At 40.8% G+C, this 27228-nt stretch overlaps 1 protein-coding gene across 1 annotated transcript in view; it reads left to right on the top strand.

The window, feature by feature from the left end:
• The window catches only part of ret (ret proto-oncogene receptor tyrosine kinase), a 45082-nt gene that overhangs the window by 1767 nt on the left and 16087 nt on the right, over positions 1-27228 (top strand). Inside the window, exons 2-6 of the mRNA XM_041789840.1 lie at positions 23347-23592; positions 23751-24044; positions 25006-25244; positions 25342-25537; positions 25619-25818. Coding sequence (XP_041645774.1) covers positions 23347-23592; positions 23751-24044; positions 25006-25244; positions 25342-25537; positions 25619-25818 — 1175 coding nt within the window. The remainder of the gene's footprint in view (positions 1-23346; positions 23593-23750; positions 24045-25005; positions 25245-25341; positions 25538-25618; positions 25819-27228) is intronic.

Here is a 27228-nt window from a genome sequence, read left to right as displayed (position 1 = left end):
ATGGTTAAATAGATGCTGACCCTGACACTCCTTACCTGAGAGAACAAAAGAGCTCAGCTTGTTCATGGAAGCAAAGATGCAGCAGGCAGGTGTGCAGCAGCTGCTCCTATCTGTGGGCAAACACTGGCTGTTTGTTTAGTTTAGGAGAAGATCACCTGTTATAAGACTGCACACACTGTTCAGATTGCTGGTTTGACATTCACTGCCCTTAAATCAACACGTCGGATTCATTTTTATTTTGTGTGGTATGGCTTCTGCCTGGTTATTCACTCTTCCCGGCAGAACAACAAAACCGTCTCCTTCACTGCTGCTGTAAAGCTCATCGTTCACAACAATGGTTCTATTCATGCTCAGCCCACACACCATAAAAGCATCAAGAGTTACTGATCTATCCAGGTTTAGATTATCTGATGTGCTGACAGGGCAAGACCGGAGACCTAGAGAGCTGCTGTTCTAGTTCTTGTTTTCAAAATGGAGGCCATCATGTGGGGTCTTATGGAGTAAGAGGTAAATGAAGTATTCTGTGTTGTAACTTTCATGTCTAAACAAAGAGAGCATTCATAACCATCTCCTCTGTACCGTGCCATCCTCCATAATGTTATACACACAGAGCTTGTCATACAGTAGCTTAAATCAGGAACGGTTTTCTCACTGTAACCTCTGTGACCTCTTAATGACCCCTGCTCTCATCCTTCATAGTCCTGTGTGGTGTCCTGTGTGTTTCCCTATGTAGTGCCCTTTGTAGTGCCCTATGTATTTCCCTGTGTAGTGCCCTATGTAGTGCCCTTTGTAGTGCCCTATGTATTTCCCTGTGTATTTCCCTATGTAGTGCCCTTTTTAGAGCCGTATGTGGTGCCCTGTGTAGTGCCCTATGTAGTGCCCTATGTAGTGCCCTGTGTAGTGCCCTATGTAGTGCCCTATGTAGTGCCCTGTGTAGTGCCCTATGTAGTGCCCTGTGTAGTGCCCTGTGTAGTGCCCTGTGTAGTGCCCTTTGTGGTGCCCTGTGTAGTGCTGTATGAAGTGCTGTATGTAGTGCCCTGTGTAGTGCTGTATGTAGTGCTGTATGTAGTGCCCTATGTAGAGCTGTATGTAGTGGCCTGTGTAGTGCCCTATGTAGTGCTGTATGTAGTGCCCTGTGTAGTGCTGTATGTAGTGCTGTATGTAGTGCCCTGTGTAGAGCTGTATGTAGTGGCCTGTGTAGTGCCCTATGTAGAGCTGTATGTAGTGCCCTGTGTAGTGCTGTATGTAGTGGCCTGTGTAGTGCCCTATGTAGTGCTGTATGTAGTGCCCTGTGTAGTGCTGTATGTAGTGCCCTATGTAGAGCTGTATGTAGTGCCCTGTGTAGTGCTGTATGTAGTCCCCTGTGTAGTGCCCTGTGTAGTGCTGTATGTAGTGCCCTGTGTAGTGCCCTGTGTAGTGCTGTATGTAGTGCCCTATGTAGTGCCCTGTGTAGTGCTGTATGTAGTGCCCTATGTAGTGCCCTGTGTATTGCCCTGTGTAGTGCTGTATGAAGTGCTGTATGTAGTGCTGTATGTAGTGCTTTATGTAGTGCCCTATGTAGTGCCCTGTGTAGTGCTGTATGTAGTGCCCTATGTAGTGCCCTGTGTATTGCCCTGTGTAGTGCTGTATGTAGTGCCCTGTGTAGTGCCCTGTGTATTGCCCTATGTAGTGCCCTTTGTAGAGCCGTATGTAGTGCCCTGTGTAGTGCCCTATGTAGTGCCCTGTGTAGTGCCCTATGTAGTGCCCTGTGTAGTGCCCTATGTAGTGCCCTGTGTAGTGCCCTGTGTATTGCCCTATGTAGTGCCCTGTGTAGTGCCCTGTGTAGTGCCCTTTGTAGTGCCCTGTGTAGTGCTGTATGAAGTGCTGTATGTAGTGCCCTGTGTAGTGCCCTATGTAGTGCCCTGTGTAGTGCCCTGTGTAGTGCTGTATGTAGTGCTGTATGTAGTGCCCTATGTAGAGCTGTATGTAGTGGCCTGTGTAGTGACCTATGTAGTGCTGTATGTAGTGCCCTGTGAAGTGCTGTATGTAGTGCTGTATGTAGTGCCCTGTGTAGTGCCCTATGTAGAGCTGTATGTAGTGCTGTATGTAGTGCCCCATGTAGAGCTGTATGTAGTGGCCTGTGTAGTGCCCTATGTAGTGCTGTATGTAGTGGCCTGTGTAGTGCCCTATGTAGTGCTGTATGTAGTGCCCTGTGTAGTGCTGTATGTAGTGCCCTATGTAGAGCTGTATGTAGTCCCCTGTGTAGTGCCCTGTGTAGTCCCCTGTGTAGTGCCCTGTGTAGTGCTGTATGTAGTGCCCTATGTAGTGCCCTGTGTATTGCCCTGTGTAGTGCTGCATGTAGTGCCCTATGTAGTGCCCTGTGTATTGCCCTGTGTAGTGCTGTATGTAGTGCCCTATGTAGTGCCCTGTGTATTGCCCTGTGTAGTGCTGTATGTAGTGCCCTGTGTAGTGCTGTATGTAGTGCTTTATGTAGTGCCCTATGTTGTGCCCTGTGTAGTGCTGTATGTAGTGCTTTATGTAGTGCCCTATGTAGTGCCCTGTGTAGTGCTGTATGTAGTGCCCTATGTAGTGCCCTGTGTATTGCCCTGTGTAGTGCTGTATGTAGTGCCCTATGTAGTGCCCTATGTAGCGCCCTGTGTAGTGCTGTATGTAGTGCCCTGTGTAGTGCCCTATGTAGTGCCCTGTGTAGTGCCCTCTGTAGTGCCCTGTGTAGTGCTGTATGTAGTGCCCTATGTAGTGCCCTGTGTAGTGCTGTATGTAGTGTCCTGTGCAGTGCTGTATGTAATGCTGTATGTAGTGCTGTATGTAGTGTCCTGTGCAGTGCTGTATGTAGTGCTGTATGTAGTGCCCTATGTAGTGCCTATATGGTGCTCACATGGTGTGCCCTCCAACATATGCTAACAGTATCTGTTAGGATTTTCAACTTCTTCTATTAACTCTGGAAAACCAGACATTTTCAGAATGAATAAGAAATCTGTGTTTGATCCAGTCATTCTAAATAAGACACCTTTGGATGTAAATAAAAGCTAACTGTATCAACACTACTGTGGACTCTGAGGCTGAAATGGAAATTCTTCAGCTTTCAACATGTTTATATCAACATGAATGTGGAATTTATTTATTCAAAATAATTTAGATCGGTTCCCAATCTTTTTACCTCCTTAGAAGATCTGAGACTTCCAGGACCCACAGGAACTAAAGCGAAACATGAGCTTTAACAGCTATTGCTGTTTAAGTCCAGACAAGAGTGCCATGCACACGTGTTCTTATGATATGAACTATTCGTACGTGTTTTATGAGTAAGTCTTTCTGTTAATATCCTCAGAGCAGAAAAGCCTCTCTCTGAAATCTCTGGTGACCCTCCACAGGGGTCCCAGACCCCAGGTTTGGAACCAGTGATTTAGGTGACCCCCAGTCAGAACCCCAACAGAGACATGTATGAGCAGAATAAAGGCAGATTGTTTTTGGTAGCTGCTTATTCTTTTGTCATCGTTGCAGTCAGTGGTTGCTTTCGATGTTTTCAGTATCTGGACTTTGTTCCAGTCTGCAGCTGAATGGGATTTTATGCCTGAGCCTCTGCAGGCTGCAGATGTGTTAGCGCTGTAGCTTCACTGCGTGAAGGTTCCTGGTTCAAATCCTGATCAGGGAGAGTATTTGCCTGCTCTGCATGTGAATGTGAGGGTCCTCTCCAGTATTCAGCTCCAAAGACATGCTCGTTAGCTTAAGTGGTGACTGTAGGTGTGAGCGTGGCTGCTGGTTTGTCTCTACATCTCGGCCCTGTGGCTGATGGGCAGCCAGTCCAGGGTGTACCCTGCCTTTCACCCAGTGACAGCTGGTGCTGGATCCAGCCCCCACAACCCCCAATGGAATGAGTGGTATAGCTGATGGATGGATGCTGGGAAAAGGGCTTCATGGCTACACTGTATAAAGTTTAGGTTTTCAGCATTTTCAGTATGATACAGCTGATAATTGTGATGTTTTGACTTGGGGTCGACAGAGCACTGGTCCAGCTGATCATTGGGGCCAACATTCAGAGCTTGGCTAATAATCTGTATCTATGTTTTATTTTTCCAATTGCAGATCAAATAAATTGATTGTATAGGGAGATACTTGTTCTCTTCTATGAGGCGTGTCTTCTCTCCTGGCTTGGTTTTTTCTCTCCATCCATCTAAATCAGTCTAAATGAGCTCCATTTTTGAAGTGATGAATCTTTACTGTTGTTGGGCATATTCATTTTTAGTGGCTTGAAGTAGCTTTTTCAGTGACAGGGTTGCAACCTTTCACATGTGGTAAATCTAGAACTTGGATTACTGAAACTTAGTAAAAGCTCTTTTTTTTACTGGGAATGCACAGTGGTTGTAAATATGAAGGCCTGCAGGAGGGATCATGTGGACTGGATTGATGTAAGTGTAATATTCAGTGCGGACACTCTGTTGTACCTTTTATCTTTGTAATGAGGGGCAACCTTTAGTAAAATTAACCAAATCCATTCACTGACACTTTTGTGTGATCCATCACAGAAGAGGCTTGTAACATTTCCACATAAAAGCATGTATCTGTTTATCCTGCACTGTAATCTTGTTAGTGCAGCTTCTGCCATGCTTTGCACTCAGACCTTCTAAACCTTAACCTAGGGCTCCCCGGTGACGGCCCTTCGCTTTAGAAGAAATCCATGTTTGCAGTGTCTGCAGCTGATTTTCTATCTCCTCTCTCTGGAACAATTAGCTCCATGAGCATCTTTAGCTTTTATGCAGGACCAGAACAATAAATCTTGTGATTTGTGCTGCTATTTGATTTAGCTGCTTATTACATTATAGGATGCCATAAAGCTTTTGTTTTGTGCCGTTCACAGATGCATTATAAATCTTGTCAGTTTTCCTCTTTGCTGTCACTACCTCTCTTTCAGTATAATTGGTAAACATAGAGATAAATCTGGTCTGCTGTGCTGGAGCTAACGTTGATATTTTGTGAACAGTGTTGCTTCTCTTGTGACAAGCGAAAGGGAAGCATTAAACTAACAGTCTATGACATTGGTTCCTAACCTGGGACCCTCTAAGGGGGGTACCAAAGATCTAAGGGGGGGGGGGGGGGGGCATGAGGCTCTGTCTGCTCTGAGGTTACAAAAATTAGATTTGCAAATGTTGTCTAAAACCATGATAGGGCAATTATGAAGTAGTTTATACAAATGTCCTTTGATAGGAAAAGTGTGCATAGGCCTTTTTAGGGTTTTATCAGTAAAACAGTTCACATCTATGTTGATTTTTGGTGGCAGTGTGTCACTTTTTCTTCTCTCTTGAGTCCTGGGGAGGGGCTTTGTTGTTGTTAGGTACATGTAGGGGGGGCTCCAAGGAAACACTGCTCTATGACACAGGGAAGGGTCAGTTTTTTTGTTATGTGTAGTTCAAATTTTTATGAAATGGTTTGACAAAGGGCTGTGCTGTGGCGCAGAGTTTAGCACTGCAGAGAGAAGATTCCTGGTTCACATCTCCCTCTGTGTAGAGTTTGTGTGTCCTCCTGTGCACGTGTGGGTTCGGGCTTCCTCCCACTGACCAAACACATGGTGAATTGGTTGACTCTAGATTGGCCGTAGGTGGGAATGTGAGCATGGCTGCATGTTTGTCTCTGGATATCAACCCTGCCGACCAGTCCAGGGTGTACCCCGCCTCCCACCCAATGACAGCTGGGATAGGCTCCAGCCCCCCAAAACCCCAAACAGGATAAGCCGTGTAGAAAATGGATGGATGGTTTGACAAACTTAACATATAAAACCCCAAACCCTCCATCCTTAAGTCCTTGAAAGGACAGTGAGCTACAATTGCTAATCTAAAAAAGACAAGATTAGATTACACACTTATCAAAAAAAGTGTTGGTTTTTTTTTGTTTGTTTGTTTGTTTTTTTGGTTTAAACCTTTATTCAAAGGAATAAACGGTGGAAAGAGTTGGAAACAGGGATGAGAAAGTGGGGGAAAGACATGTAGGGAGGAGCCACAGGCTGGACTTGAACCCGGGTCACCCACACACATGGGACATGGCCTAACTGCCCCTCGAACTTACCTGCTTTCTTAAGCGGGGAAAATTCAAATGAAAACATTCTGTCTACTGCACATGCGGCTGACGCCTTCTGGACTGTTTGGTAAAACGCTGCATCATCCATCAAAGAGTTCATCCTGATTTTCTTTATTTAGGCTCCACCTTTGTTCTCCTCTATTTGACGCAGTCTGGTTTCACTGTTTTTGGTCAATGATGGCAGAAAGAGCCAACAATGCCTGCAGTGAATCATTTCTGCTAGCTTCATTTCAACTCATTCATACAAGTTTGAAACTTTTATTTTATCGTTGTGATCAGAGGAACGCCACAACAAGCAAACCAAATACTTTAATCAGTAAAAATAATCACACCTGTTGTCCCTGGTGATCAAGAATAAGCCCCTCTGGTTTTCTGCTTTAAGCCAAGTTTACTCCATCAGTAACAGTTTGAATGCTTTTTTGTCATTTATAGCCAATATACCTTATTTTCATGAAATGCTGCCTCGTTTTAATGTCATATCTAGAAGAAATTAGGAATTATTTTGGCAGTTGTTTGTTCATAGTATCCCTGGGTTAACCTTGCAAAGCAGACAGATTCGCCTGTTTCCTTGTTTCTCACTGGTGAATCCATCTTGCAAAGCTCCCATCTGAACCATTTTGGCCCGGTTAGAAAGTGACAGGACCAATCAGCGATTAGCGGAGTCATGACGTAAGCAAGCAGCAACAAGAGGCCGGTGCAATTATGGCGGAAGAGATTAGCGTGGATGCTGCTAAAGCACCAGTTTTATCAGAACTTGATGACATTTCTCTGTTAAAAGAAGAACAAAGAACAGCAGTGAGTTGTTTTCTTTTCAAAAACCACAAAAGTGGTGTACTGACATGTCTACAGTCACCAGTGACTGGCGAGCCTCGATAACAGCTACGATTTCATGTGTTTCGTTGCTCTGATTGGCCCGATGTGATGTGACAGACAGAATGTTCATCCAATCACTCTCCGAGTTTTTTTCAAAGGCTCTGCCCTTTCCCAAACGCTGTCCATGAGAGGTTTTCCAGATGGATGTGTGTCAGGTTATCCCTGTGTCTTTTTTAGATCAGCGTCTTATTTCATGATCAGGAAGTGTATTGGAAAAGGGCGTTGTAGAGAATCTTGCATCTTATTTTTAGGCAATTAGGTTGAAAAAATACATATAAAAACTTTTGAAAATGACAGGAAAATATGAAGGTTAATTCGTTTTATCTTTGCAAAGCTGCATGGCTTGACTTTTAGTTTCTCTTAATTTTTTTTTCCTTTTTGTTCAAAAAGAAAAATGGTCTTATCCTGTTTTCATTTCTAAAATGGACCGGTACGTTTTTAAATATCTTATGAGCATGAAGGGACCCCACCCCCTGCATTATTGTGTTAAATACTGCCATAACTGAGACTCTCACTCCCAGCCTAACTGGGATTGTTGCTTTTAGCGCTGCTGCCGCTGCATGGATGCCGCTCCTACCTGTCAAAGCTCTCTGCCTCATCCTCTAGTCAGTTCAGGGTCACACTTCCCTCTTGTGCACGGATACAATCTAATTTGCTGTGGTGAAAGGACAAAGAGACATTGATTGAGATTTTGCCCTTGGGGCATTTAGTTCTCTCATTTCACATGGGTCTTGACAAGTTATTTTCCAGCGGCCCAGCGATGCACGCTGTGTTTGACCGGTCAGTGTGAACAACGAGCCAAACAAAGGACGAGCCCTGCTCATTTGATCGCACGTGCTTGGGTGACTCTGCAGACATTAACATGTATAAGAGCTATTTTACTACATGTAGGTAATTCACCTAGAGATGTCCTCAATGTAGAAATGACGGTAATTTACTTAACTCCTCATTTCCAAATGTTCTCCAGTGTCGTCTGCTGTTCATTCATTGCATCACGGCGGCACAAATGTAAAAACGAATCATGTCAATCATCTCAATAGCTCAAGTATCTCGATTAAAATATTTAATTATGCTCCACTGCAGTATGGAAATAAAGCACCATAATTATCCTTCTAATCGTTTTATTCCCTCTCATTTTTGAAAGTGCTTCTCTGGTTTGACATTTCCTCCACACTCGTCTCTCCTCTGTGTCGGCCGTGATGAGAGGTTTGCTGCATAAATAAAGTCACTCCCAACATTTTATTTTAATGCCTAATTTATCATCTCCAGTTCGTCTTATTTCTATCAAACAGTCTCTCGTTGTCTTTACTGCTCGTCTAACTTCTCACAGATATTTATTCATTTATTGCCATTCTATCATTTTTTATAAATCCATTATTATAAATAAATAACACTTTTGGAATCCTTAAAATATATTTTTTCACCTTTATTTCTTTATGTATTTATTTTATTTTGCACAGTAAAAATGTATATAAAATGAAAGAAATAGATAGATATAGATATAGTGCAGGAAGAGGCAGAAAAACTCAGAGCTTATATGGAGAATCCAACTAAATAAAAATAAAAACAATAATAATAATACAACAATAATAATATAATAATAATGATGATGATGATGATGATGATGATAACCTTTATTTGTATAGCACCTTTAAAATCAGGTTTACACAGTACATTGACAATAAGCAGAATAACAATTATTCTGATTGTTTAGGAATAGCTGCATGTGAGATTATGATTGAGTGCAGGATCTGGCCTGAGCTCACCTGTATTTACACCTGAAATCTAATCAGAGAAACTTGAATTAAACAGAAATAAGACCGATAAGAAACAACACAACAGAAGTTAGTCAGCAGCAGCCAAAAGTTTCTTTAGACATCTTCTGTAACATTTCAGAGTCAGACAGGTGGGGATGATTGTTCCCTGTATCTTACAGCAAATTGGCCTTGAACTCTGACCCTCCTCATCTAGGAGGATGATGATTTAGAGCTGGACGTGTTGAACGAAATGAACCTGTGAGTTTGTTTTAAAAAGATTTTTAAATGTTATTTTTATATGATAGGGAATAGATAAAAACACAAGCTTAAGGAAACATTAAGTCATGAATGTTCAGAATTTAAAGTTTTTGAAACAAAGGAGCAGAAGAGGCGTACGGGTCTTCAACTTCAACTTTATTGAGTCTGAGTGTCGCTATCCTAACAAACCGTTCCTGGAAAAGCAGACGGGCCATTTCTAGCTTTGTGGGAGCCCTGTGCCAAATGCTGTTTGGGGGCCCTGGGTTTGCCAAACTATGATGGAGAGGTTCCAAATCCAGTGGTTTTCAAAGTGTGAGGTGGGCCTCCCCTGGGGGGCACCACGGGACTTCAGGGGAACCATAAACTACAAAAAGGTGATTTGCTTTGCTAACTTCTGCTGTGCATGGGGAAAGTTGGACAGAATTATAGTTCATATCTAGATAACTATTATAGTTAGGAGTGTCCTGCATTAGTCCTGATGATGCCCAATGGCCACAGTGTTTCATTAGCAAAGATGTACATGCTAATGACAGTGGAAGGCTGTTTAAGCCTGGGAGAGACATAAGCACTAAGTCTAGTGACCAAACCTGGGAATTTTTAACAAGAAGTAAAAGGAATTTGGGTCACTGAGGGTAACTAAGAATTTTAGTCATAAACACTAAGACGGCCTGCGCGAGTGCAGATTTTTGCACCAACAATGACCAAAAATGATTACCAGGCAAGGCTGAAGGAAGGGGATCATCTGTTGTTATGCAATCCTGCATCATCTGCATAGATGCAAACTCAGTTCCCACTGAATAAGAGAGTAGAGCATCAAAATCAGGTCGTTGTGGCAATAAGTTCATCACTGAAACCAAATCACTGTTTGCCTTGGAGAGATGGATGTTTAAGAATATATTCTGAACAAAATATAGAATGTTAAAATAAAATGCTTAAAGATGAGACATAAATGTTTGAAAATAAAGGTAAGATTGTGTTTTTTATGGTGGTGGTCCATGGAATAAATTTTTTCCTACACTTGGAAAACCCCTGCAGTAGACGATCCACGAACATGCTAATGATGCATCCATGCATGATATGCATGATAACCTCTCATATTAAAAAAAAAAAGTTTATTTTACAAGCAAGAACACAACTGATGTCACTCACTAACTAGCATTCATCCGAGTTTAGCTGAGGACATATAAACTATTCTTGTGACCAAAATGGATCTGGATCTGCCAAAACACTGACCCAGTCATTCCCATGCTACCCGTCAGCAAAGATCACCCACTGCACGACAGTTTTCTCTTAATTTTGCTTCAAAAACACTGGCAACAGTTTATCATTGAGGCTTATTTCATTCTGCTATCCTACTTTTATTTCTAAGCATCTACAGGGATAAAGACAGGTCATCTTAATTCTCCTCAGATGAAGCTGAACATTCAGCTTTGGGGCCCCTATTGGCTCGTGGGGCCCCATTTGCACAGGGGTGTCAAACTCACTCAAACTCACTCAAACTCAATCACTGCAGAGGCCGAAATCTGAATTTAGGTCTAACCTGAGGGCCTAACAGGGTCAAGATTTAACCAAAAACTGTCAATTATGTTTTCACAGGTAATGAATTATAGGGAAAATCAAACTGTGATGATAAATGATTAAGATTTCTAAAAACAAAAAAAGTCAAAATGATTAAATATAACAGCATCAATGTTACTGTGTGTCCATGTCAAATAAATGTTAAGTAAATAAATGAGTTAAAGGCTCAAAATCTGAGATGAAAAATCAACTTTGTAAGTCCTAAAGGTCAAAATACAAAAAAGTCAAAATAAGGTTTTAAAAGGCAAATATATGTCATAGAGAGTTAAAATCATGAGTTCAAAGGTCAAGATACGAGATAAAATACAAAATCAAGAGATTGAAAGGTCAAAATAGAAGATAACATTAAAAATTGTGGCTCTAAAAGGTCAAGATTTAAGATAAAATTCTAGATCAGGAGTTTAAAAATTAAAAATATGGGATTAAAAGTCAAAGTTAGGAGTTTAAAAGGTCACAATATGAGAGAAAAGGTCAAAATTATGAATTTAAAAGGTCAAAATATGAAATAAAAAGTCAAAATCCTAAGTTTTGGTCCTAATCTTGGGATACAAAGTGAAAATATGAAATGAAAACAAATGAATTTCTTTCCCTTATTCCTGACTTTTTCTACTCTACTTTTTCAGATTTTTATGACGTAACAAGGTTTTTGGGTTTTTTTAATTTTCATAGGTTAAATTTATATTTTTATACTGGAGGAAATCTGCAGACCTCATTTGGGTGAGCCACTTCTAAGTGAAATATGAAATGATCTTGAGTTTGACACCTGTGCATTTGCATAGTCCGCATAGAGCAAGAAACAGCCCTGAGAGCAGGATACTATGAAGTGCTGTATAAAAGCACCGACCCAAACTAGATTACAGTCAGAAAGATAAGGATGAGTTCAGCTGTTGTAAAGAGTAAGGAGGCCGCTGGTGTTGACGTGATGTGTCATCTTTTTATGATACCTAAAGATCTGTTCGTCTTTGAGCTAACCCAGTCAGTGGGATCTCTCCAACTCTAATTCTCAGCACCAAAAACTCCCAGGAGTCTTATGGCCGATACTTTGGGCATTTCAAAAGGATCAGTGATGATCTTTGACAAATCCACAAGGAAGGATTCCCCTCCTACAGATAGACTTCACATACAGCTGCCAGGTGAAAACGTCAAACAGAGAAATATCGGCTTTTACTGGTAGTTTGCTTTCATTCAATCTGAAATAGCAGTGGAATAATACCTCCACAGTTCATCTCACCATTACAGAGCTGTAATGTGCTTGTTCATATTTTTTATATTTATGTCATACAGAATTAGTAAATTCACCAGAACCAGATTAAAAAGTAGGAATAACATCAGAGTATATTGTGAAAGGCAGCTGATGTATTTGTCGTCTCTGATGAGCTCAGGCTGGTTTGATCTAATAGCTAGCCTCTGATAACGGCGAGCACATGTTCCGTTTTGATGCCAGGCACGTTCCCACAGGAATTCTTCAACTGCATTAGAAGGTTCCACTAACCCCAAATGGGACGTCCTATTAGATTTCTTAATGAGTGGGGAGCATTGTTCATTGGATCTCAGCTCTTCTATTCTCTGAGAGGTAATCGGATTACATTACAGGGTTATTGATTATGATGATGAAATATGAAGTATCATGGCACACTAACTCCTCTACCTGGAGCCTCACCCTGTGATCACATGTACTAAGGCACAGGTGGCAAAGTCAAGGCCCGGGGGCCAAATCTGGCCTCATGAACAGTAAAATCCGGCCCACATGATGATCTCATATTTCTGTTCTAACTGGCCCATCAGTCTGAGGTCTGCAGATTTCCTCAAGTATAAACATGTGAACTTATCCTGATGATTTAAGATTTCCTTGTTAAGTCACAAAATCTGGAAAAGTAAGGAGTAAAAATATTTAGATGAGAAGTCAGGAATGTGGGAAAAGAAATCAATTTGTGTTTTAATTTCACATTTTCAATTTTGCATCTCACAAATAGGACTCAACCTTAGGATTTTGACATTTAAATTCATACCTTGAGCATTTCAACTCATTATTTTGACTTCTCATGTAATATTTTGAGCTTTAAGATTCATAATTCTAAATTTTAAGTGATATTTTGACCTTTTTAACCAATTATTTTGTATTTTACCTCATATTTTTAACTCCAGACTATGATTTTATAATCTCATAGTTTGACCTTTGAGACTCACAATTTGAAAATTTTGAATCCTATTTGACCTTTGATTTCATAATAGCAAATTTTATTCCATATTTTGAACCCTTTGACTTTCTTACTAATATATTTGCCTTTAAAAACATTATTTTTCAATTTCAATTTCATGTTTTGACCTTTTTGAACTAATACATTTACTTTTCTCAGATTGTGAGCCTTTAAACTTATCTTTTTAACTTTTTAAAAGTCAAAATCATTTATCAAAGTTTTTTTAATGTATTTTATTATCAGTGAAACAAGGGTGGTTAAAAAGGTGACCCTGTTAGGCCCTCAGGTTAGTCCTGAATCCAGAATCCGGCCCCTGCTGTGATTGACCCTGATCTAAGGCTGCCATGAAGTGTTTGCTGAGTGCTTTGTCGGGACTGAAACATGAATTTGTTTTTCCATGACTCTTCATTGCTTCGTCTCGTTCCAGACTACAGTCACTAGAGATTCTGGGTCCAGTATGATATGACAGAGCAACCATGCATAAGAGGCCAGCAGGATTAAGGGAGATTTCATAAAGCTGTTCTCTGTTTTTCTATCTTTCTACAGTAAATACAGTGTTACACTAACGACAGAGCATTTGTAAATGCATGTTAGAATGTTGTGTTGGGTGAGAGATGAAAACTGCACAGTAGAGCTGCTGCATGTGCACCAGTGCTTATTAAATGCATGCAGCCTTCAGTATTGCTCCTAGTCTTGTCAGTGGAAAACAATCAGCATCATTAATGATTAGCTGAGTTATTGATTAGGCCAGTTGTAACCAGGGACAGATGCAGTTCAAGTTGACCTTGGGGAAAAGGGGAACAGGGCAGAGCTCTTCCACAGGGAGCTTCAGTCTACCAACAACATCAGTTCAGACATTCATCACCGTTTTCTTTATTTACCATGCTGCTAACGTGGGGACGTCTGGGTCAGACCTCGGGTTTCCTTTCATTCAGACTCACAGACCAGATCTGAGCTTTGGTTAAGCACAGTGATCTCATGGCTGGTAAATCTCGGAGCCCACTTTGAGCTAATTGAGTCTGCGTCTTTGTCTGGGACAACAGAAAGGACACCCCTCCCTCTCTAGACTCAGTCTGACTGAACACATGATTTCAGCTTTGAGGAGGAGTATTTACTCTTTTTGGCCTTCCACAGTGAAAATATGAAGCACAGCGGAAACAGAGTGGCGTGTTAAAGTGGACTGATGTGATGTAGAGATGAGTTAGAGGGTTTTAGATAACAGTAGGAATCAGATTCTCTGCCTACTCAGCTGTAAATGATATTCACTGTAAACACAGATAGCCACACCTCTCATATATGAGGCATCAGTCTTACACCGTCTGTGTCTTATTTCTGCTAGAATGTCGTTAGTATTTGTATTTCTGTTGTTGTTGTTCATCCTTTGGGAAAGGAAGGTGAGTCATGCTCTTGGCTCATCGCGGCTTCACGGACGCCGTGTCCTAAAGAGAGTCCTGCTGCTCTATTTACCTAATTGGTTTTGATATAAAGTGCTTGTTTTCCATTGGCATCAGTCCTGGAAAAATAAATTAATTCTAAATGATAAATGAAATTAGATGTTTTGCATATATTCTCTTCTCTATGGCCTGCAGCCAAAGCCATCATGGTTTAAGTTCTCAGCATCCTTTTGTCTAAAGAGCCGCTCTCTCCCTCCAGCTTTACCATCAAAACATTCTGAGTTAGAAAAATGTGACTGGCATTATTTTCCTCATTAATGTAAAAAGAAGAGGGGTTTGTTTTGGCTTTTAATAGAGCTAATGAATCTATAATCCTCATAACTTATCAAATTTATACAAAAACAGCCCTGTAATGGATCACAGTGGTGAATAAACGGCAGCTGGCCACTTTCCTCTGGCCTGTCTGTAAGATAAGAGCTCCCCCTAGTGGCCAGTTCAGGCACAGACCAGTTTTATCAGGAAATTGCATAAATGTTTATTATTTTTTTTTTTTTTCTTTTTACATGGATAAAAAGATCAAATTCTTATATGTTTTTTTAAATCCCATGTTTAACTTTGAATTAAACTGTTTCATTTAATAGTTCAATTACAGAGCATGAGCTGATGTGCACGCAGAGTTTATATTGATTGCTAATTTCCAGTTTCCACCTCTTGTTGAGTAAACAGTTCATAAAACGTGCAGCATAAAACAGTACTGTGGCTTATAAAATAAAGGGAGAACAAATGCATCGCTGCAGGTAAAGACGATGCATGAATTCTATAATTCACTCTCTTTGAACAAATCTGGACTTATGTTCAGGGAAAAGATTTCTGAGGCATTTAAACCGGTTTGAAAAAGACAAACACATAAGTCAGTGGTTTTTGGAGGGTTTTTCAGTCTGTGGCAGTGATGACAGCAGAGGCTTTTGTCCCTTATTTTAGAGCCAGTGATGCAGATTTCTGATAGTAGAGGGTGAAGCTTGAGCCACTACTGTCATACATTATGAGAAATCAGAGAAAATCCCAGCATGCTTAAACACCTGAGCTATCTGAGTATAATTCACGTATTTCTTTACTGTTTCAATGATTTTCTTCACTTTTACGGAACTTGAGCTGTGGCTCTAAAATCATTCCCAACAACTTGAATCCATAAACCTCCTCTATTTCTTTACCTTAAAACTCTAGAGAGCCGAATAGAGAAACACATCGACTCTTCTATTTAGATTTATCACAGGATGACTGTGTTTCAGCCACTGCTGGACGTCCTGCATGCTGCTGCTTCATCAGGTGACTTAGATCAGTAGTTCCCAACCTTTTCTTCCATTGAGCACCCCCTTCATGTATCTAAGAAGAGCTGCCCCCCCCCCCCCGAAATCTCTGGTGGGTCCCGGACCCCAGGTTGGGAACCAAGGACTCAGAGGGAGCGTGTATGACCCCATCACAAGTTTAGGGCAAATCTTTTATAACCAGGCTAAAGAGCGAGGCCCAAGGATTGACCTATCGTTGTGTGGATTTTTCTCAGTCAGCTTTCACACACTGCTCTAAACTAGACTAAACCAACCAATCAGCTGTATTCTCAGAGAAATGACGGAGGTTAAGGTTGACTTTAAAGATTTTATCAGGTACCCCCCCCCCCGTTTTTTTTTTTTTTTTAATCCTGCATCATAAAATCCCAAATTCAGTAGTTTCATTTTGATTCTGGACAAGAGTTACTACTCACGGCTCTTTTTACAGTCATGGACAGAAGTACTGGCACCCCTGGAAGTTTTCCAGAAAATACACCATTTCTCTCAGAAACTGTTGCAATTACAAATGTTGTTGGTATACATGTGTTTATTGCCTTTATGTGCATTGGAACAACACAAAAAAAACAGAAGAAAAAAGACAAAACTGACATTATTTTACACAAAACTAAAAAAATGGGCCGGACAATATTGTTGGCACCCTCAACTTAATATTTGGTTTCACACCCTTGGGAAAAAATAACTGAAACCAGTCACTTCCTATAACCATCAACAAGCTTCTTACACCTCTCAGCTGGAATTTTGGACCACTCTTCTTTTGCAAACTGCTCCAGGTCTCTCAGATTTGAAGGGTGCTTCTTCCAACAGCAGTTTTGAGATCTCTCATTAGGTGTTCAATGGGATTTAGATCTGGACTCATTGATGGCCACTTCAGAACTCTCCAGCTTTGTCTCCAACCATTTCTTGGTGCTTTCTGAGGTATGTTTGGGGTCATTGTCCTGCTGGAACACCCATGACCTCTGACCCAGACCCAGCTTTCTGACACTAGGCCCTACATTGCAGCCCAAAATCTTTTGATAGTCTCCAGATTTCATGATTCCTTGCACACAGTCAAGGCACCCAGTGCCAGAGGCAGCAAAACAACCCCAAAACATCTTTGAACCTCCACCATGTTTGACTGTAGGTACTGTGTTCTTTTCTTTGTAGGCCTCATTCTGTTTTCTGTAAACAGTAGAATGACGTGCTTTTCCAAAAAGCTCTACCTTAGTCTCATCTGTCCACAAAATGTTCTCCCAGAAGGATTGAGGCTTACTCAGGTACATTTTTGCAAACTCCAGTCTGGCTTTTTTATGTCTCTTTGTCAGCAGTGGGGTTCTCCTCGGTCTCCTGCCATAGCGCTTCATCTCATTCAGATGACCACGTACGGTCCCAGCTGACACTTTTGCACCCTGAGTCTGCAGGACAGCCTAAATTTGTGTGGAAGTTGACTGAGGATGTTTATCCACCATTCCAACTATCCTGCGTTGCATTCTTTTGTCAGTTTTTCTCTTCCATCCACGTCCAGGGAGATTAGCCACAGCTCCATGGGTTATAAACTTCTTGATTATATTACCCACAGTGGACAAAGGACTTTCAAGATCTCTGGAGATGGTCTTGTAACCTTGAGATTGTTCATATTTTTCCACAATTTTGCTTCTTAAGTCCTCAGACAATTCTGGGCTCTTCTTTCTCGTCTCCATGCTTGGTGTGACACACACAGGCACACAACACAAAGGTTGAGTCAAATATTAGGTTGAGGGTGCCAACAATATTGTCCGGCCCATTTTTTGAGTTTTGTGTAAAATTATGTCAGTTTTGTCTTTTTTCTTCTGTTTTTTGTGTTGTTCCAATGCACATGAACATGTGAATACCAAAAACATTTGTAATTGCTACAATTTCTGGGAGAAATGGTGAATTAATATCTTTTCTGTTTTATTTTAGGGCATCAGAAACCGTCCCACACCTAATGCACACAGAAAAGCAGTCATTAGCCAGATGAGGCGTTTTTAGGCTAGAACAGTATGAAACTGATTAAATTACATTCTCAGAAAAAAAAAAATCCTCATTATTGTCATCCATTAAACGGACTCCCAGCATCACAGCACCAAACAGGCAGCCTGAAGTTTGTTTTTATTCTTTTTTAAGGGCTACAGCCATCCTGAGAGTGTGTTCATCCTTCAGGAAGGGCAGCCTTAATTTACCCATCAGCCCGGCCTCCTCTCATCCACCCCCTCCCAAAATCAAATCAATGTCTGAAACCAGAGCAGTGGACTCGCAGCACAACAGAAATAGAAAATCCAGTTTTGCTGGCTGCTAATGACATTAGTGTTTTCCCTAAATGGTTACCTAGCATCATTAAAGAGGAACACAGCAGGGATATAATTACAGGAGAAACACTCACAGATCCATTTCCCTGTAAAACATTCAGCCTGTATTGATCAGACATGCAGCCGGACTCCCTCATGGCAGACCATGATTAATTCCTCAGCATATCATGTTATCCCTGTAATGAAACTTCTCAAGGTGAAAACAAGGAGAATCAGAGGCCACAGGGTATCGAACGTTTGACAAATGAATTAGAAGAGCTGCTTTTAATTTCTACTGGCAGATCAACGGCAGACTTAAGAGTGAAAGCAAAAACACCAGCGTCATGTTTTAGAGCAGCGACTGAAACTCGCTAAAGATGTCTGATCGGCCCATAGGAGGTCAAACTTGATCTTTTTATCTGACTGAAAACTATTTAACCCCTAAATGCCTATTGTATCATATTTGATACACACTTTTATGGGAACTCTATCTAATCAAAATGATCAATAAATTACTTAAAAATCTTTTTAATACAAGCAGATAAATTATGAAAAATCCCTACAGTGGATTATTGGTTGCCAAAAACACCTTAATGTATCAAATGTGATAAAGAAAAAAAATGTGATTTTATGGCCATTTTTCTTTTTTTTATTTGAGTAGAAGGTTAAATGTTTAATATTTAAGTTACAAAAAAAGAGAATTTTCTGGCTATTACTTAAGTTAACAGGCTTTAAGGGGTTAAATATCGGAAAAGGAGGAGGAGGTGAACAAGTGTTAGCCTAAACTTGGCAAAACAATCCTTCAGATCTTAGAGATAAACGCTCTGTTCAACATTTCTGAAGAAAAAACGTAGATACTGTTAATAAATGTGAAAACAAAACTTCAGCTGTTTTAAATATGAAAACAGTTAAAAGGCCCAGTGTGGGATTGCTAAACCTTCTTTAACCCATCATTTCAAACCAGCTCATTTCTAACCAAAGGAAAATCGCTAAAGTCACATTCTAAAAACTATTCAATCCCTGATCAGATAATTAGATACACAACTTTTACAAGCTGGTTAACATTAGGGCTGGGCAATTGTTGCAAATGAGCTTAAATCACAATATGACTGCAATTTACAAATCGCAGACACTGCAATATTGCTTTAACTTGAAAGATGTGAAAATACCACTTTAAAGGGGACATATGCAAAAATCACTTCTTCAGGCTTTTCTAACGAAAATATGTGCCCCTGGCCTGTCAACAATCCCCTCAAGTACCAGAAAAATCCATTCCCTCTCTTTCTCCACCTTTCAGAAAATGTGTGCTGACACAAGCCTTTCTCAGATTTTACATCTAGTGACCTCACCAGGGGCCTAAGCACCCGACCCCAGGTATTGTTGGCCCTCCCCCACTTGGGGGAAAGTTCTGCCCTCCTCTACTGATCCTCTCTGCTACCAGCTGAGATGCTGGATAGCTCAGTGGGTTACCCTGCTGACTTCGGTCTGGGTGATCCCAGTCTAAATTTTGGAAAAAAAAAGTGTCTGTAATATCATGAGTTGCATCCATTTCCTGAGAGGGGTGTGGTCAGGGGCAGAGTCAGACAGCTCATTACCATTCAAAGCCGCAGACACAGAAACAGCTCGTTCTGAGCAGGGCTGAAACAGAGGGGTTTTTAGACATGCAAGAATCATACTGGAGAGTTTTTCCAGACAAACTTCACAGGCATGTTTTGGGGACCTCTGAGACCGATATCAATTTGTCTTAAAAGGGTAAAATATGTCCCCTTTAATACCTTAATTTTGTAGTAACCTAAATTTTCGTAGCAGAGATTTTATGCATATTTTGCAAACATTCAACTGTCATTTTTATTAAAAGTTTTACAAAAATAGTCCATTTCGTGTTTTATGAAAGTTTTTCTGAATTAACATGAGCGACATAAACGATAATCCCCATTCAATAAAACAGCTCATATCAAATTTGCAAAATGAGTGAAAATAATTTTAATTAGATATATGTTTTTATTCATTCTGCACTAGTTTCTATCTTATATAAATGAAGCTAAGCATTAGTTCATGAAAGTCACACCCCCAGCTGCGATTGGCTGATAGCCAGGTACCTCTCAGCTCCCACAGCCTATCACAGCTCTTTCTCTCAACACGGTGGTGTTGACGTACTGATCCCTGCTTACAACAATGGTGCTTCTGGCTAAAGTTCACCTCCTCCACCCCAGCCTCCTCCTTTATACCATACAGCTTTACCTCCTCCTTTATAGCATACAGCTTTACCTCCTCAACCCCAGCCTCCTCCTTTATAGCACACAGCTTTACCTCCTCCACCCCAGCCTCCTCCTTTATAGCACACAGCTTTACCTCCTCCACCCCAGCCTCCTCCTTTATAGCACACAGCTTTACCTCCTCCACCCCAGCCTCCTCCTTTATAGCACACAGCTTTACCTCCTCCACCCCAGCCTCCTCCTTTATACCATACAGCTTTACCTCCTCCTTTATAGCATACAGCTTTACCTCCTCAACCCCAGCCTCCTCCTTTATAGCACACAGCTTTACCTCCTCAACCCCAGCCTCCTCCTTTATAGCACACAGCTTTACCTCCTCCACCCCAGCCTCCTCCTTTATAGCACACAGCTTTACCTCCTCCACCCCAGCCTCCTCCTTTATAGCATACAGCTTTACCTCCTCCACCCCAGCCTCCTCCTTTATAGCATACAGCTTTACCTCCTCCACCCCAGCCTCCTCCTTTATAGCACACAGCTTTACCTCCTCCACCCCAGCCTCCTCCTTTATAGCACACAGCTTTACCTCCTCCACCCCAGCCTCCTCCTTTATAGCATACAGCTTTACCTCCTCCACCCCAGCCTCCTCCTTTATAGCACACAGCTTTACCTCCTCCACCCCAGCCTCCTCCTTTATAGCATACAGCTTTACCTCCTCCACCCCAGCCTCCTCCTTTATAGCACACAGCTTTACCTCCTCCACCCCAGCCTCCTCCTTTATAGCACACAGCTTTACCTCCTCCACCCCAGCCTCCTCCTTTATAGCATACGGCTTTACCTCCTCAACCCCATCCTCCTCATTTTTAGCATACAGCTTGGTGCTCCTCCTATTCAGCTTCTACTACTATGGATTTATTTGCTTCTGAATAATTGCATTGTTTTCAATGCACATTGTCATAAATGCATCTATCATTACAGAAAGTTCTAGCTATGCACTCCCTGGAAAGGCAAAACATGCTGCTGACTAAGTGTAAGTTATAATATAGAATGATTTATAGCTTGAATTTGTAAAAAAAAAAAAAAAACACAAGATGAGGTACCTAGTTATAATCACATATCAAATCCCAATACTGGAGAAAAAAAAAATCACAGTTAGATTATTTTTGCAAATCTTTCAGCCCTACTCAACATCATTGGCTGGAGTTGAACTTAATATGATACATTCTAAAAAGAAACATGTGGTGGTTTTTTATGTATCTTAAAGAAAAACACACACACATCTGATACGATTAACCATGAAATACTTAGAGATTAGAGCAGTGTGGGATCAGGCCAGTTGTTCTGAACAAGCAGCACTGTGTGAAGATGGGAGAATGTCTGAATGTAGATGTGATGTGTGGGGTCACACAGGGGTCAGGACTGGGTCCAACATTATTCCTCCTCTACATCAGTCATATTTGTTAAGAGTCCAATTATTGAAACTCATTTTATTCGCTGATGACACAAACACTTATGGTTCTGGTTAGAATTTACAACTTTTGGAGCTCATTACTTCAGATTTAAATAAAAATACAGATTCAGATAGAGGGTGTTAATGTAGAGAATATTTGGGAATAAACTCCTTAGAGGGAAAACAGATAACAAAAATATCTGGAAACCTCACATTAAATATGTACAAACTAAACATTTCAGTCCTGGAAAAAGCAAAGCAAAAACACTCTTTATAGTTCACTGATCATTCCTTATTGAAATTGTGCAGACGTGTGGGAAAATACATATTATATCAGTTACTACTATAATAACAACCAGTTTTCATGCTGTAAAAAAGAGAATTGTTCATAACGTTTCTTTTCTGGAACACAATAATCAATTATTCTTCAAATCTAGCAGTTTAAAGCTTTTAGATTCAGTAGAATTTCAATAAGGCTCAGATAAATGTAGGAATAATCTGCTGCCAGGTGATACGCTAACCTGTTAAAGAGAGGGAGGTTGTTATTTAAGGGAGAGGCTGAATTTAAAGATCTTGTGATGCCGTTTCTGTATCAGCAGTTAAAGTGTGTGAACAGGAAACAAGCATCAGTTCTGTTGGATTATTTTGAAATCTTTTTATTGAAGTTCTCCAACTTTTATTAAAAAAAATGCATCGCAACAGAAATCATCGCAGTTCAAGCAAAAGGTTCATTAAGCACTAAACAGAAAGACATATGAAAAAAATACACTGATACAAAATACACCTACAGGATGAGAAAAGCGAATTTAAAATAAATTTAATTAAGTTAAGAACAACAACAATATTAATAGAAATAATTAAAATATTAATAACGATAATAATAATAATGACTCAATTATAATAATGATAAAATAACAGTAATGATAATAATAATAATAATAATAATAATAATAATAATAATAAACTATAATGATGATATAATAATAATAATAATAATAATAATAAACTATAATGATAATATAATAATAATAATAATAATAAACTATAATGATAATAATAATATGATAATTTTAATAATAAAATATTATTGAAAAATAAAAAAGTAACTATAATAATAAAAACTATTATTATTATTATTATTATTATTATTATTATTATTATTAAATATAAAATAACTGGGGGGGGGTCAGACACTCTAGGACTTGGAGGCAAAAGTTCAGGGACCTCAGACTAAATACCTAATGCTTGGATGCAAAATTGTGTTGAAAGTAAGTGAGGAAAGGCTTCCAAACTTTAAGAAATACCTGTTTTGAGCCCCTAGTGGAGTATCTTTGCTTCTCAAGTTTGAGATGAGACATCACACTCTCCACCCATTTCCTGTGCGATGGTTATTTGGTAGACTTTCAGTTGATTGAGATTAAAAATGACAGAAAGACTGAGGTACTGCATTGTGCACCTGTAAGAGCCAGCTCACCAAAGACCACTCGCAATTCTGTCTGAAAGAAAGTTTAAATAAATGATCGTCATCAGGAACCATGATGAAGGATTTCAGATGTTTTTATGGTTGTGTGCATTTTTATGTTGCAGTTTATGTTACACAGCTGCTATCTCTGAAAGCTCTTAGTTCTGGAACATTGGTTTAAAATGACATATAAAACTGAGCCAATCTGCTAATCTCAGTGAGTCATGATTAAAATGAACTCGAATTTAAAGGGGTAGGGTGAAATCCTTAATGTAAACTCAGACCCTTAAATGTCTGCAGATGAAAGTTGCTGTCTCTCTTTTCCTTTCTTGTTCTATTTCTTTGACTGGTTTAAGGTCGTCCTTTTTTAAATGTTCAAAATAAAAGATATCAGAGGATTTCCTGTTCAGTGGAGTATAATTGACTCTCACAGACCCTCACTATGGCCGGTGTTTCCTTATTTCTGCAGGAGCAGCAGGGCTGTACTTCCCTCAGAATGAGTATATTGAGACGGTGTATGTGGGCCAGCCGGCGGGGACGCCTATCCTCCAGGTCCATGCCATGCTGGACAGCCAGTCTGAGCAGCCACACTTCTACCTGTGCTGGACCAGCCTACTAAGACGTCCCGTCTACAGCTCCTGGTTCAACCTGGATGTTAACACTGGAATACTGTCCTTGAACAAAACCCTGGAGGAGAGCGACTTTGCCTTACTGTGTAAGCATCATACTAGCCCCATATCAGCCAGGTGTTGGCTATACAAGAGTATAGAAATAAAGCTTTGGCCTATACGATCCCATCACCAGAAAATCCCCAGGAAACTCCTTTAGTGTGATAAAATGCCTCTGATTTGATTTGTTTCTGTGTTTCCTCAGCTCAGAAGTCCTGGTCTCTAAAGAAGTTGCTGCTGCACGTCATGGTGTCACGGAGCTTCACCAAGAAGTCCCAGTGCATGAGCAGGAACTCTCCCCGGATCATCCTGGACTTTGTCAACACCACCATGCCTCAGTGTGCTCAGACAGACATGAAGGAGCTCTGCTTCCCGCACAGAGACACCTCCAACCCCCACATTATGGAGAACAGGTTCCCTGGGGCCCTCCGGCAACTGAGGCGCCTCACCAGACTCAACGTCTGCCCAAATTACACCGTATCTTACAAGGTGGAATCAGGTCAGACTTTCTAAGGACATTCTTTGAATAATGAGGCGATATTAATGTACAAAGATCAAATATGCACATTGAACAGAGGAAAACAGAAAGAGAGGAAGACAGTTGGGGTGACAGATCTCTGCTACATTACTAGTAGATGTAATGGGCCTCCTTCACCAACATCTTCCTTAGAGTTTCCTAAATTTGTTCTCACAACATTTTCATAGAAAAACCTACACAGAACTCATGACGAGTTCTTAAACGGATATACGGTTGGCACAGGTGTTCTTTAGTTGATGGTGTTTGTAAGCTGGAGAGAGAGAAACTCCACTTTTCTGCCCATATAAGGACATTTAAGGACAGAAGGCACACAGGAGCAAGAGAAGAAGAAGCAAGATGATATCAGTCACATCCAAATTAAAATAAATCACAAAAACAACTCTTATGGGGGCGCAGGTGGCCTAGTGGTTTAAGGCATGACCCGGGTTTGAATCTGGCCTGGGGCCCTTTGCAGCATGTCTCTCCCCCGCTCTCGTCCCAGTTTCTGACTATTCACTGTCCTCATCTATTAAGGAAGGCACAAAAATGCCCAAAATAAATCTTGAAAAAAAAAAAAAACAACTCTTATTGTTCTACAGTTCAGTATTTCTGCTTCAATTAACATCAAGACCAGAAGAGTTAAACCTATTTTTAGCACCAGAGGTGGATGCCACTTTAAACCACTTAGTGGCTCTTGCAAAGGTATTTTTCAACAACTTGGTTCTTTGGCTGAGCAGGGTTGCGTAACACTGATGTAGTGTATTATTAATCTGCATTAACACACATGTACTTGCGTTTTTTCTGAGTCCAGTTAATGCTAGCTGCTATCAGAATTAGTCTCAGCGTGTGTTATTTAGTTGATTATCTTAAATGAAATCCAGATCACCTCTGAGTCAGTATGGGGGATTTATCTCGTGGTATTCTGATGTCATTTTGTCCACAGACACCCCAGCACCTTTTTTTGTGGATGAGAACACCTCAGAGCTGTTGGTGGCCGCCTCATTGGACCGTGAAGAGAGCGAGCGCTACAGGCTGCTGCTGGTCTGCACCGTTCAGACAGAAACGCTCATCACTAAGGTGGAAACATCGCTGGACGTGTTTGTCAATGATGAGGACGATAATGCTCCGTTTGTGAATGGATCAGACTCCGCAGACATAATTATCGGCTTTAACCGGACAAAGGTGAGAAAAATAAAACAGCATTCTGAATGTTCAATGGAAACACTGGCTAATATGATCCTGTAACACCAGGGTTCACTGTTTCTCTGTTTTTCCCCAGGGTGGCCTGTTTGGCACTCTGTTTGTCTTTGACAGGGATTTAACCCCGATCTACCCCATAGACCAGAGTCACAACAAGTATACTGGCACCCTGCTCAACTCTGACCAATGGATGAAGGAAACATTTGACATTAAAGACACCTTTAGTGAGAAAAAAGCTGCAGACGGAGGCATCCGAGAGACGGTTCACAACTACCGTAAGTAGCTGAAGTGCTGCTTTAACATTCTGTTTAATGGGCAGTGTGTCTCACACAGACTTCTCCTGTTTCTGGATAAAGAGCTGGTCCTGAAGAGAAACCTGTACGTGAACGAAAACCACACCCTCCAGCTGGACTACCTGGTCAATGACACCACCTATCCCGGTCCAGAGGGGACTGTGCTGCTCCACTTCAATGTGACCATCTTACCAGTCCAAATCCACTTTGCCAACATCACTAACATGTTTACTTTGGCACGCAGAGCATCGCCTTATGCTCAGGTAAAATCACTACCTATGATATTGCCTACTAGAGCCCTCCTCAAGGTGTTTTTGTTCACTCATTCTTCAAATCAATCACAGGTTCTTTTCTGATGTACGGACCCTTTCAGTGGGGCTAGCGTCCTGCCCCGCCCATAGCTACCATGCTCTCTGCATGTGTGGATTCTCTCTGGGCACGCCGGCATCCTCCCACTGACCAGAACTATGCTTGTTAGGTTGAACCAGTGATACCTGGCGTGTGGCTCTGGAGCCACTTGTGGCTCTTTTGTGATTATTTGTGGCTCTTTCCTGTCTTAATTTAAATATTATTTCCCCAAAAACCCTTAGAAAAGGGAAACTTTTTTGTCCCTTTACCATTTTTTGCCACTTTTTGCCTTAAGCTGCCTTTTGCCATTAGATACTACAATTTTTCTTTTTTTCTGCCAATTTTTGGCACTTCTTTACCATGTTTTGCCACTTTTTTGCCCTTTTCACCACATTTTGTCCATTTCAGGATCCTTTTGGCATTAAATACCACTTGTTTCCTATTTTTAGCCCAGTCTTGACTGCTTTTGGCTATCTTAGTTACTTTTCAATCATTTTTTGCCTTTTTTATGGCACTTTTGACCATTTTTTGCCACCTGTAACTTCTCACCCATCTTTTTTACTGACTCTTTTTCCACTTTTTCTCCCCATTTCATTTTTGCTGCTTTTTTCATTTTGGCCATCCTTACATTATTTTTATTGCCACTTCAAGCTGTTTTTGCCACTTTTCACCACTTAGATTGTGGCTCTTGCAAAGGTATTTTTCAACAAATAGGCTCTTTGGTCTTTGGCAGGGTTGAGTAACACTGGGTTAAATAATAACTCTAAATTGCCCATAGGTGTGAGTGTGCCTAATTGTTTGTCTATGTCATCTGTCCTGTGATTGAAAACGACCAGTCCAGTGTGGACCCCACCCCTCGCTCTCTGGGATTGGTTCAATCCCCCATGACCCTGAACAGGATAATCAGTGTGAAGGATTGAATGTTTCTACTTAACAGTAAACCGTTTTCATGTCATGGATGAATTTTACATCCTGAAGGAGAACATTTGTTTAAAATAGGCAACACCCTCCAGCCCTGCACCGCTGTCAGCTCCCATAATGCTTTGCATGTAACTCTTGTCATGAAGCAGGAAGATGTAGCTATTTCTACAACAGCTCTCCTCCCTCAGTGAGTAAAAATCAAACATGAAATGACAACAGTAGTTCACTAATTTGTAAATACACATCATCAAGCAGCAGGAGGGCAGCTTGGATGTAGTTAGTGTGTATAACAGATGGCAGTGAGGAGCATTTTAACCCATGAAGAACTGGCAGGTGGGGGGATGGGGTCTCTTGAACAAGACCACTGATGATAACACTTACTTTACAGGTAACTCTGTCTGTAT

The sequence above is a fragment of the Cheilinus undulatus genome, linkage group 6 (assembly GCF_018320785.1).
Source record: "Cheilinus undulatus linkage group 6, ASM1832078v1, whole genome shotgun sequence".
Lineage (NCBI taxonomy): Eukaryota > Metazoa > Chordata > Actinopteri > Labriformes > Labridae > Cheilinus > Cheilinus undulatus.
Note: the sequence above shows the minus strand (reverse complement) of the source record. Positions and strands in the feature narration are given on the sequence as shown.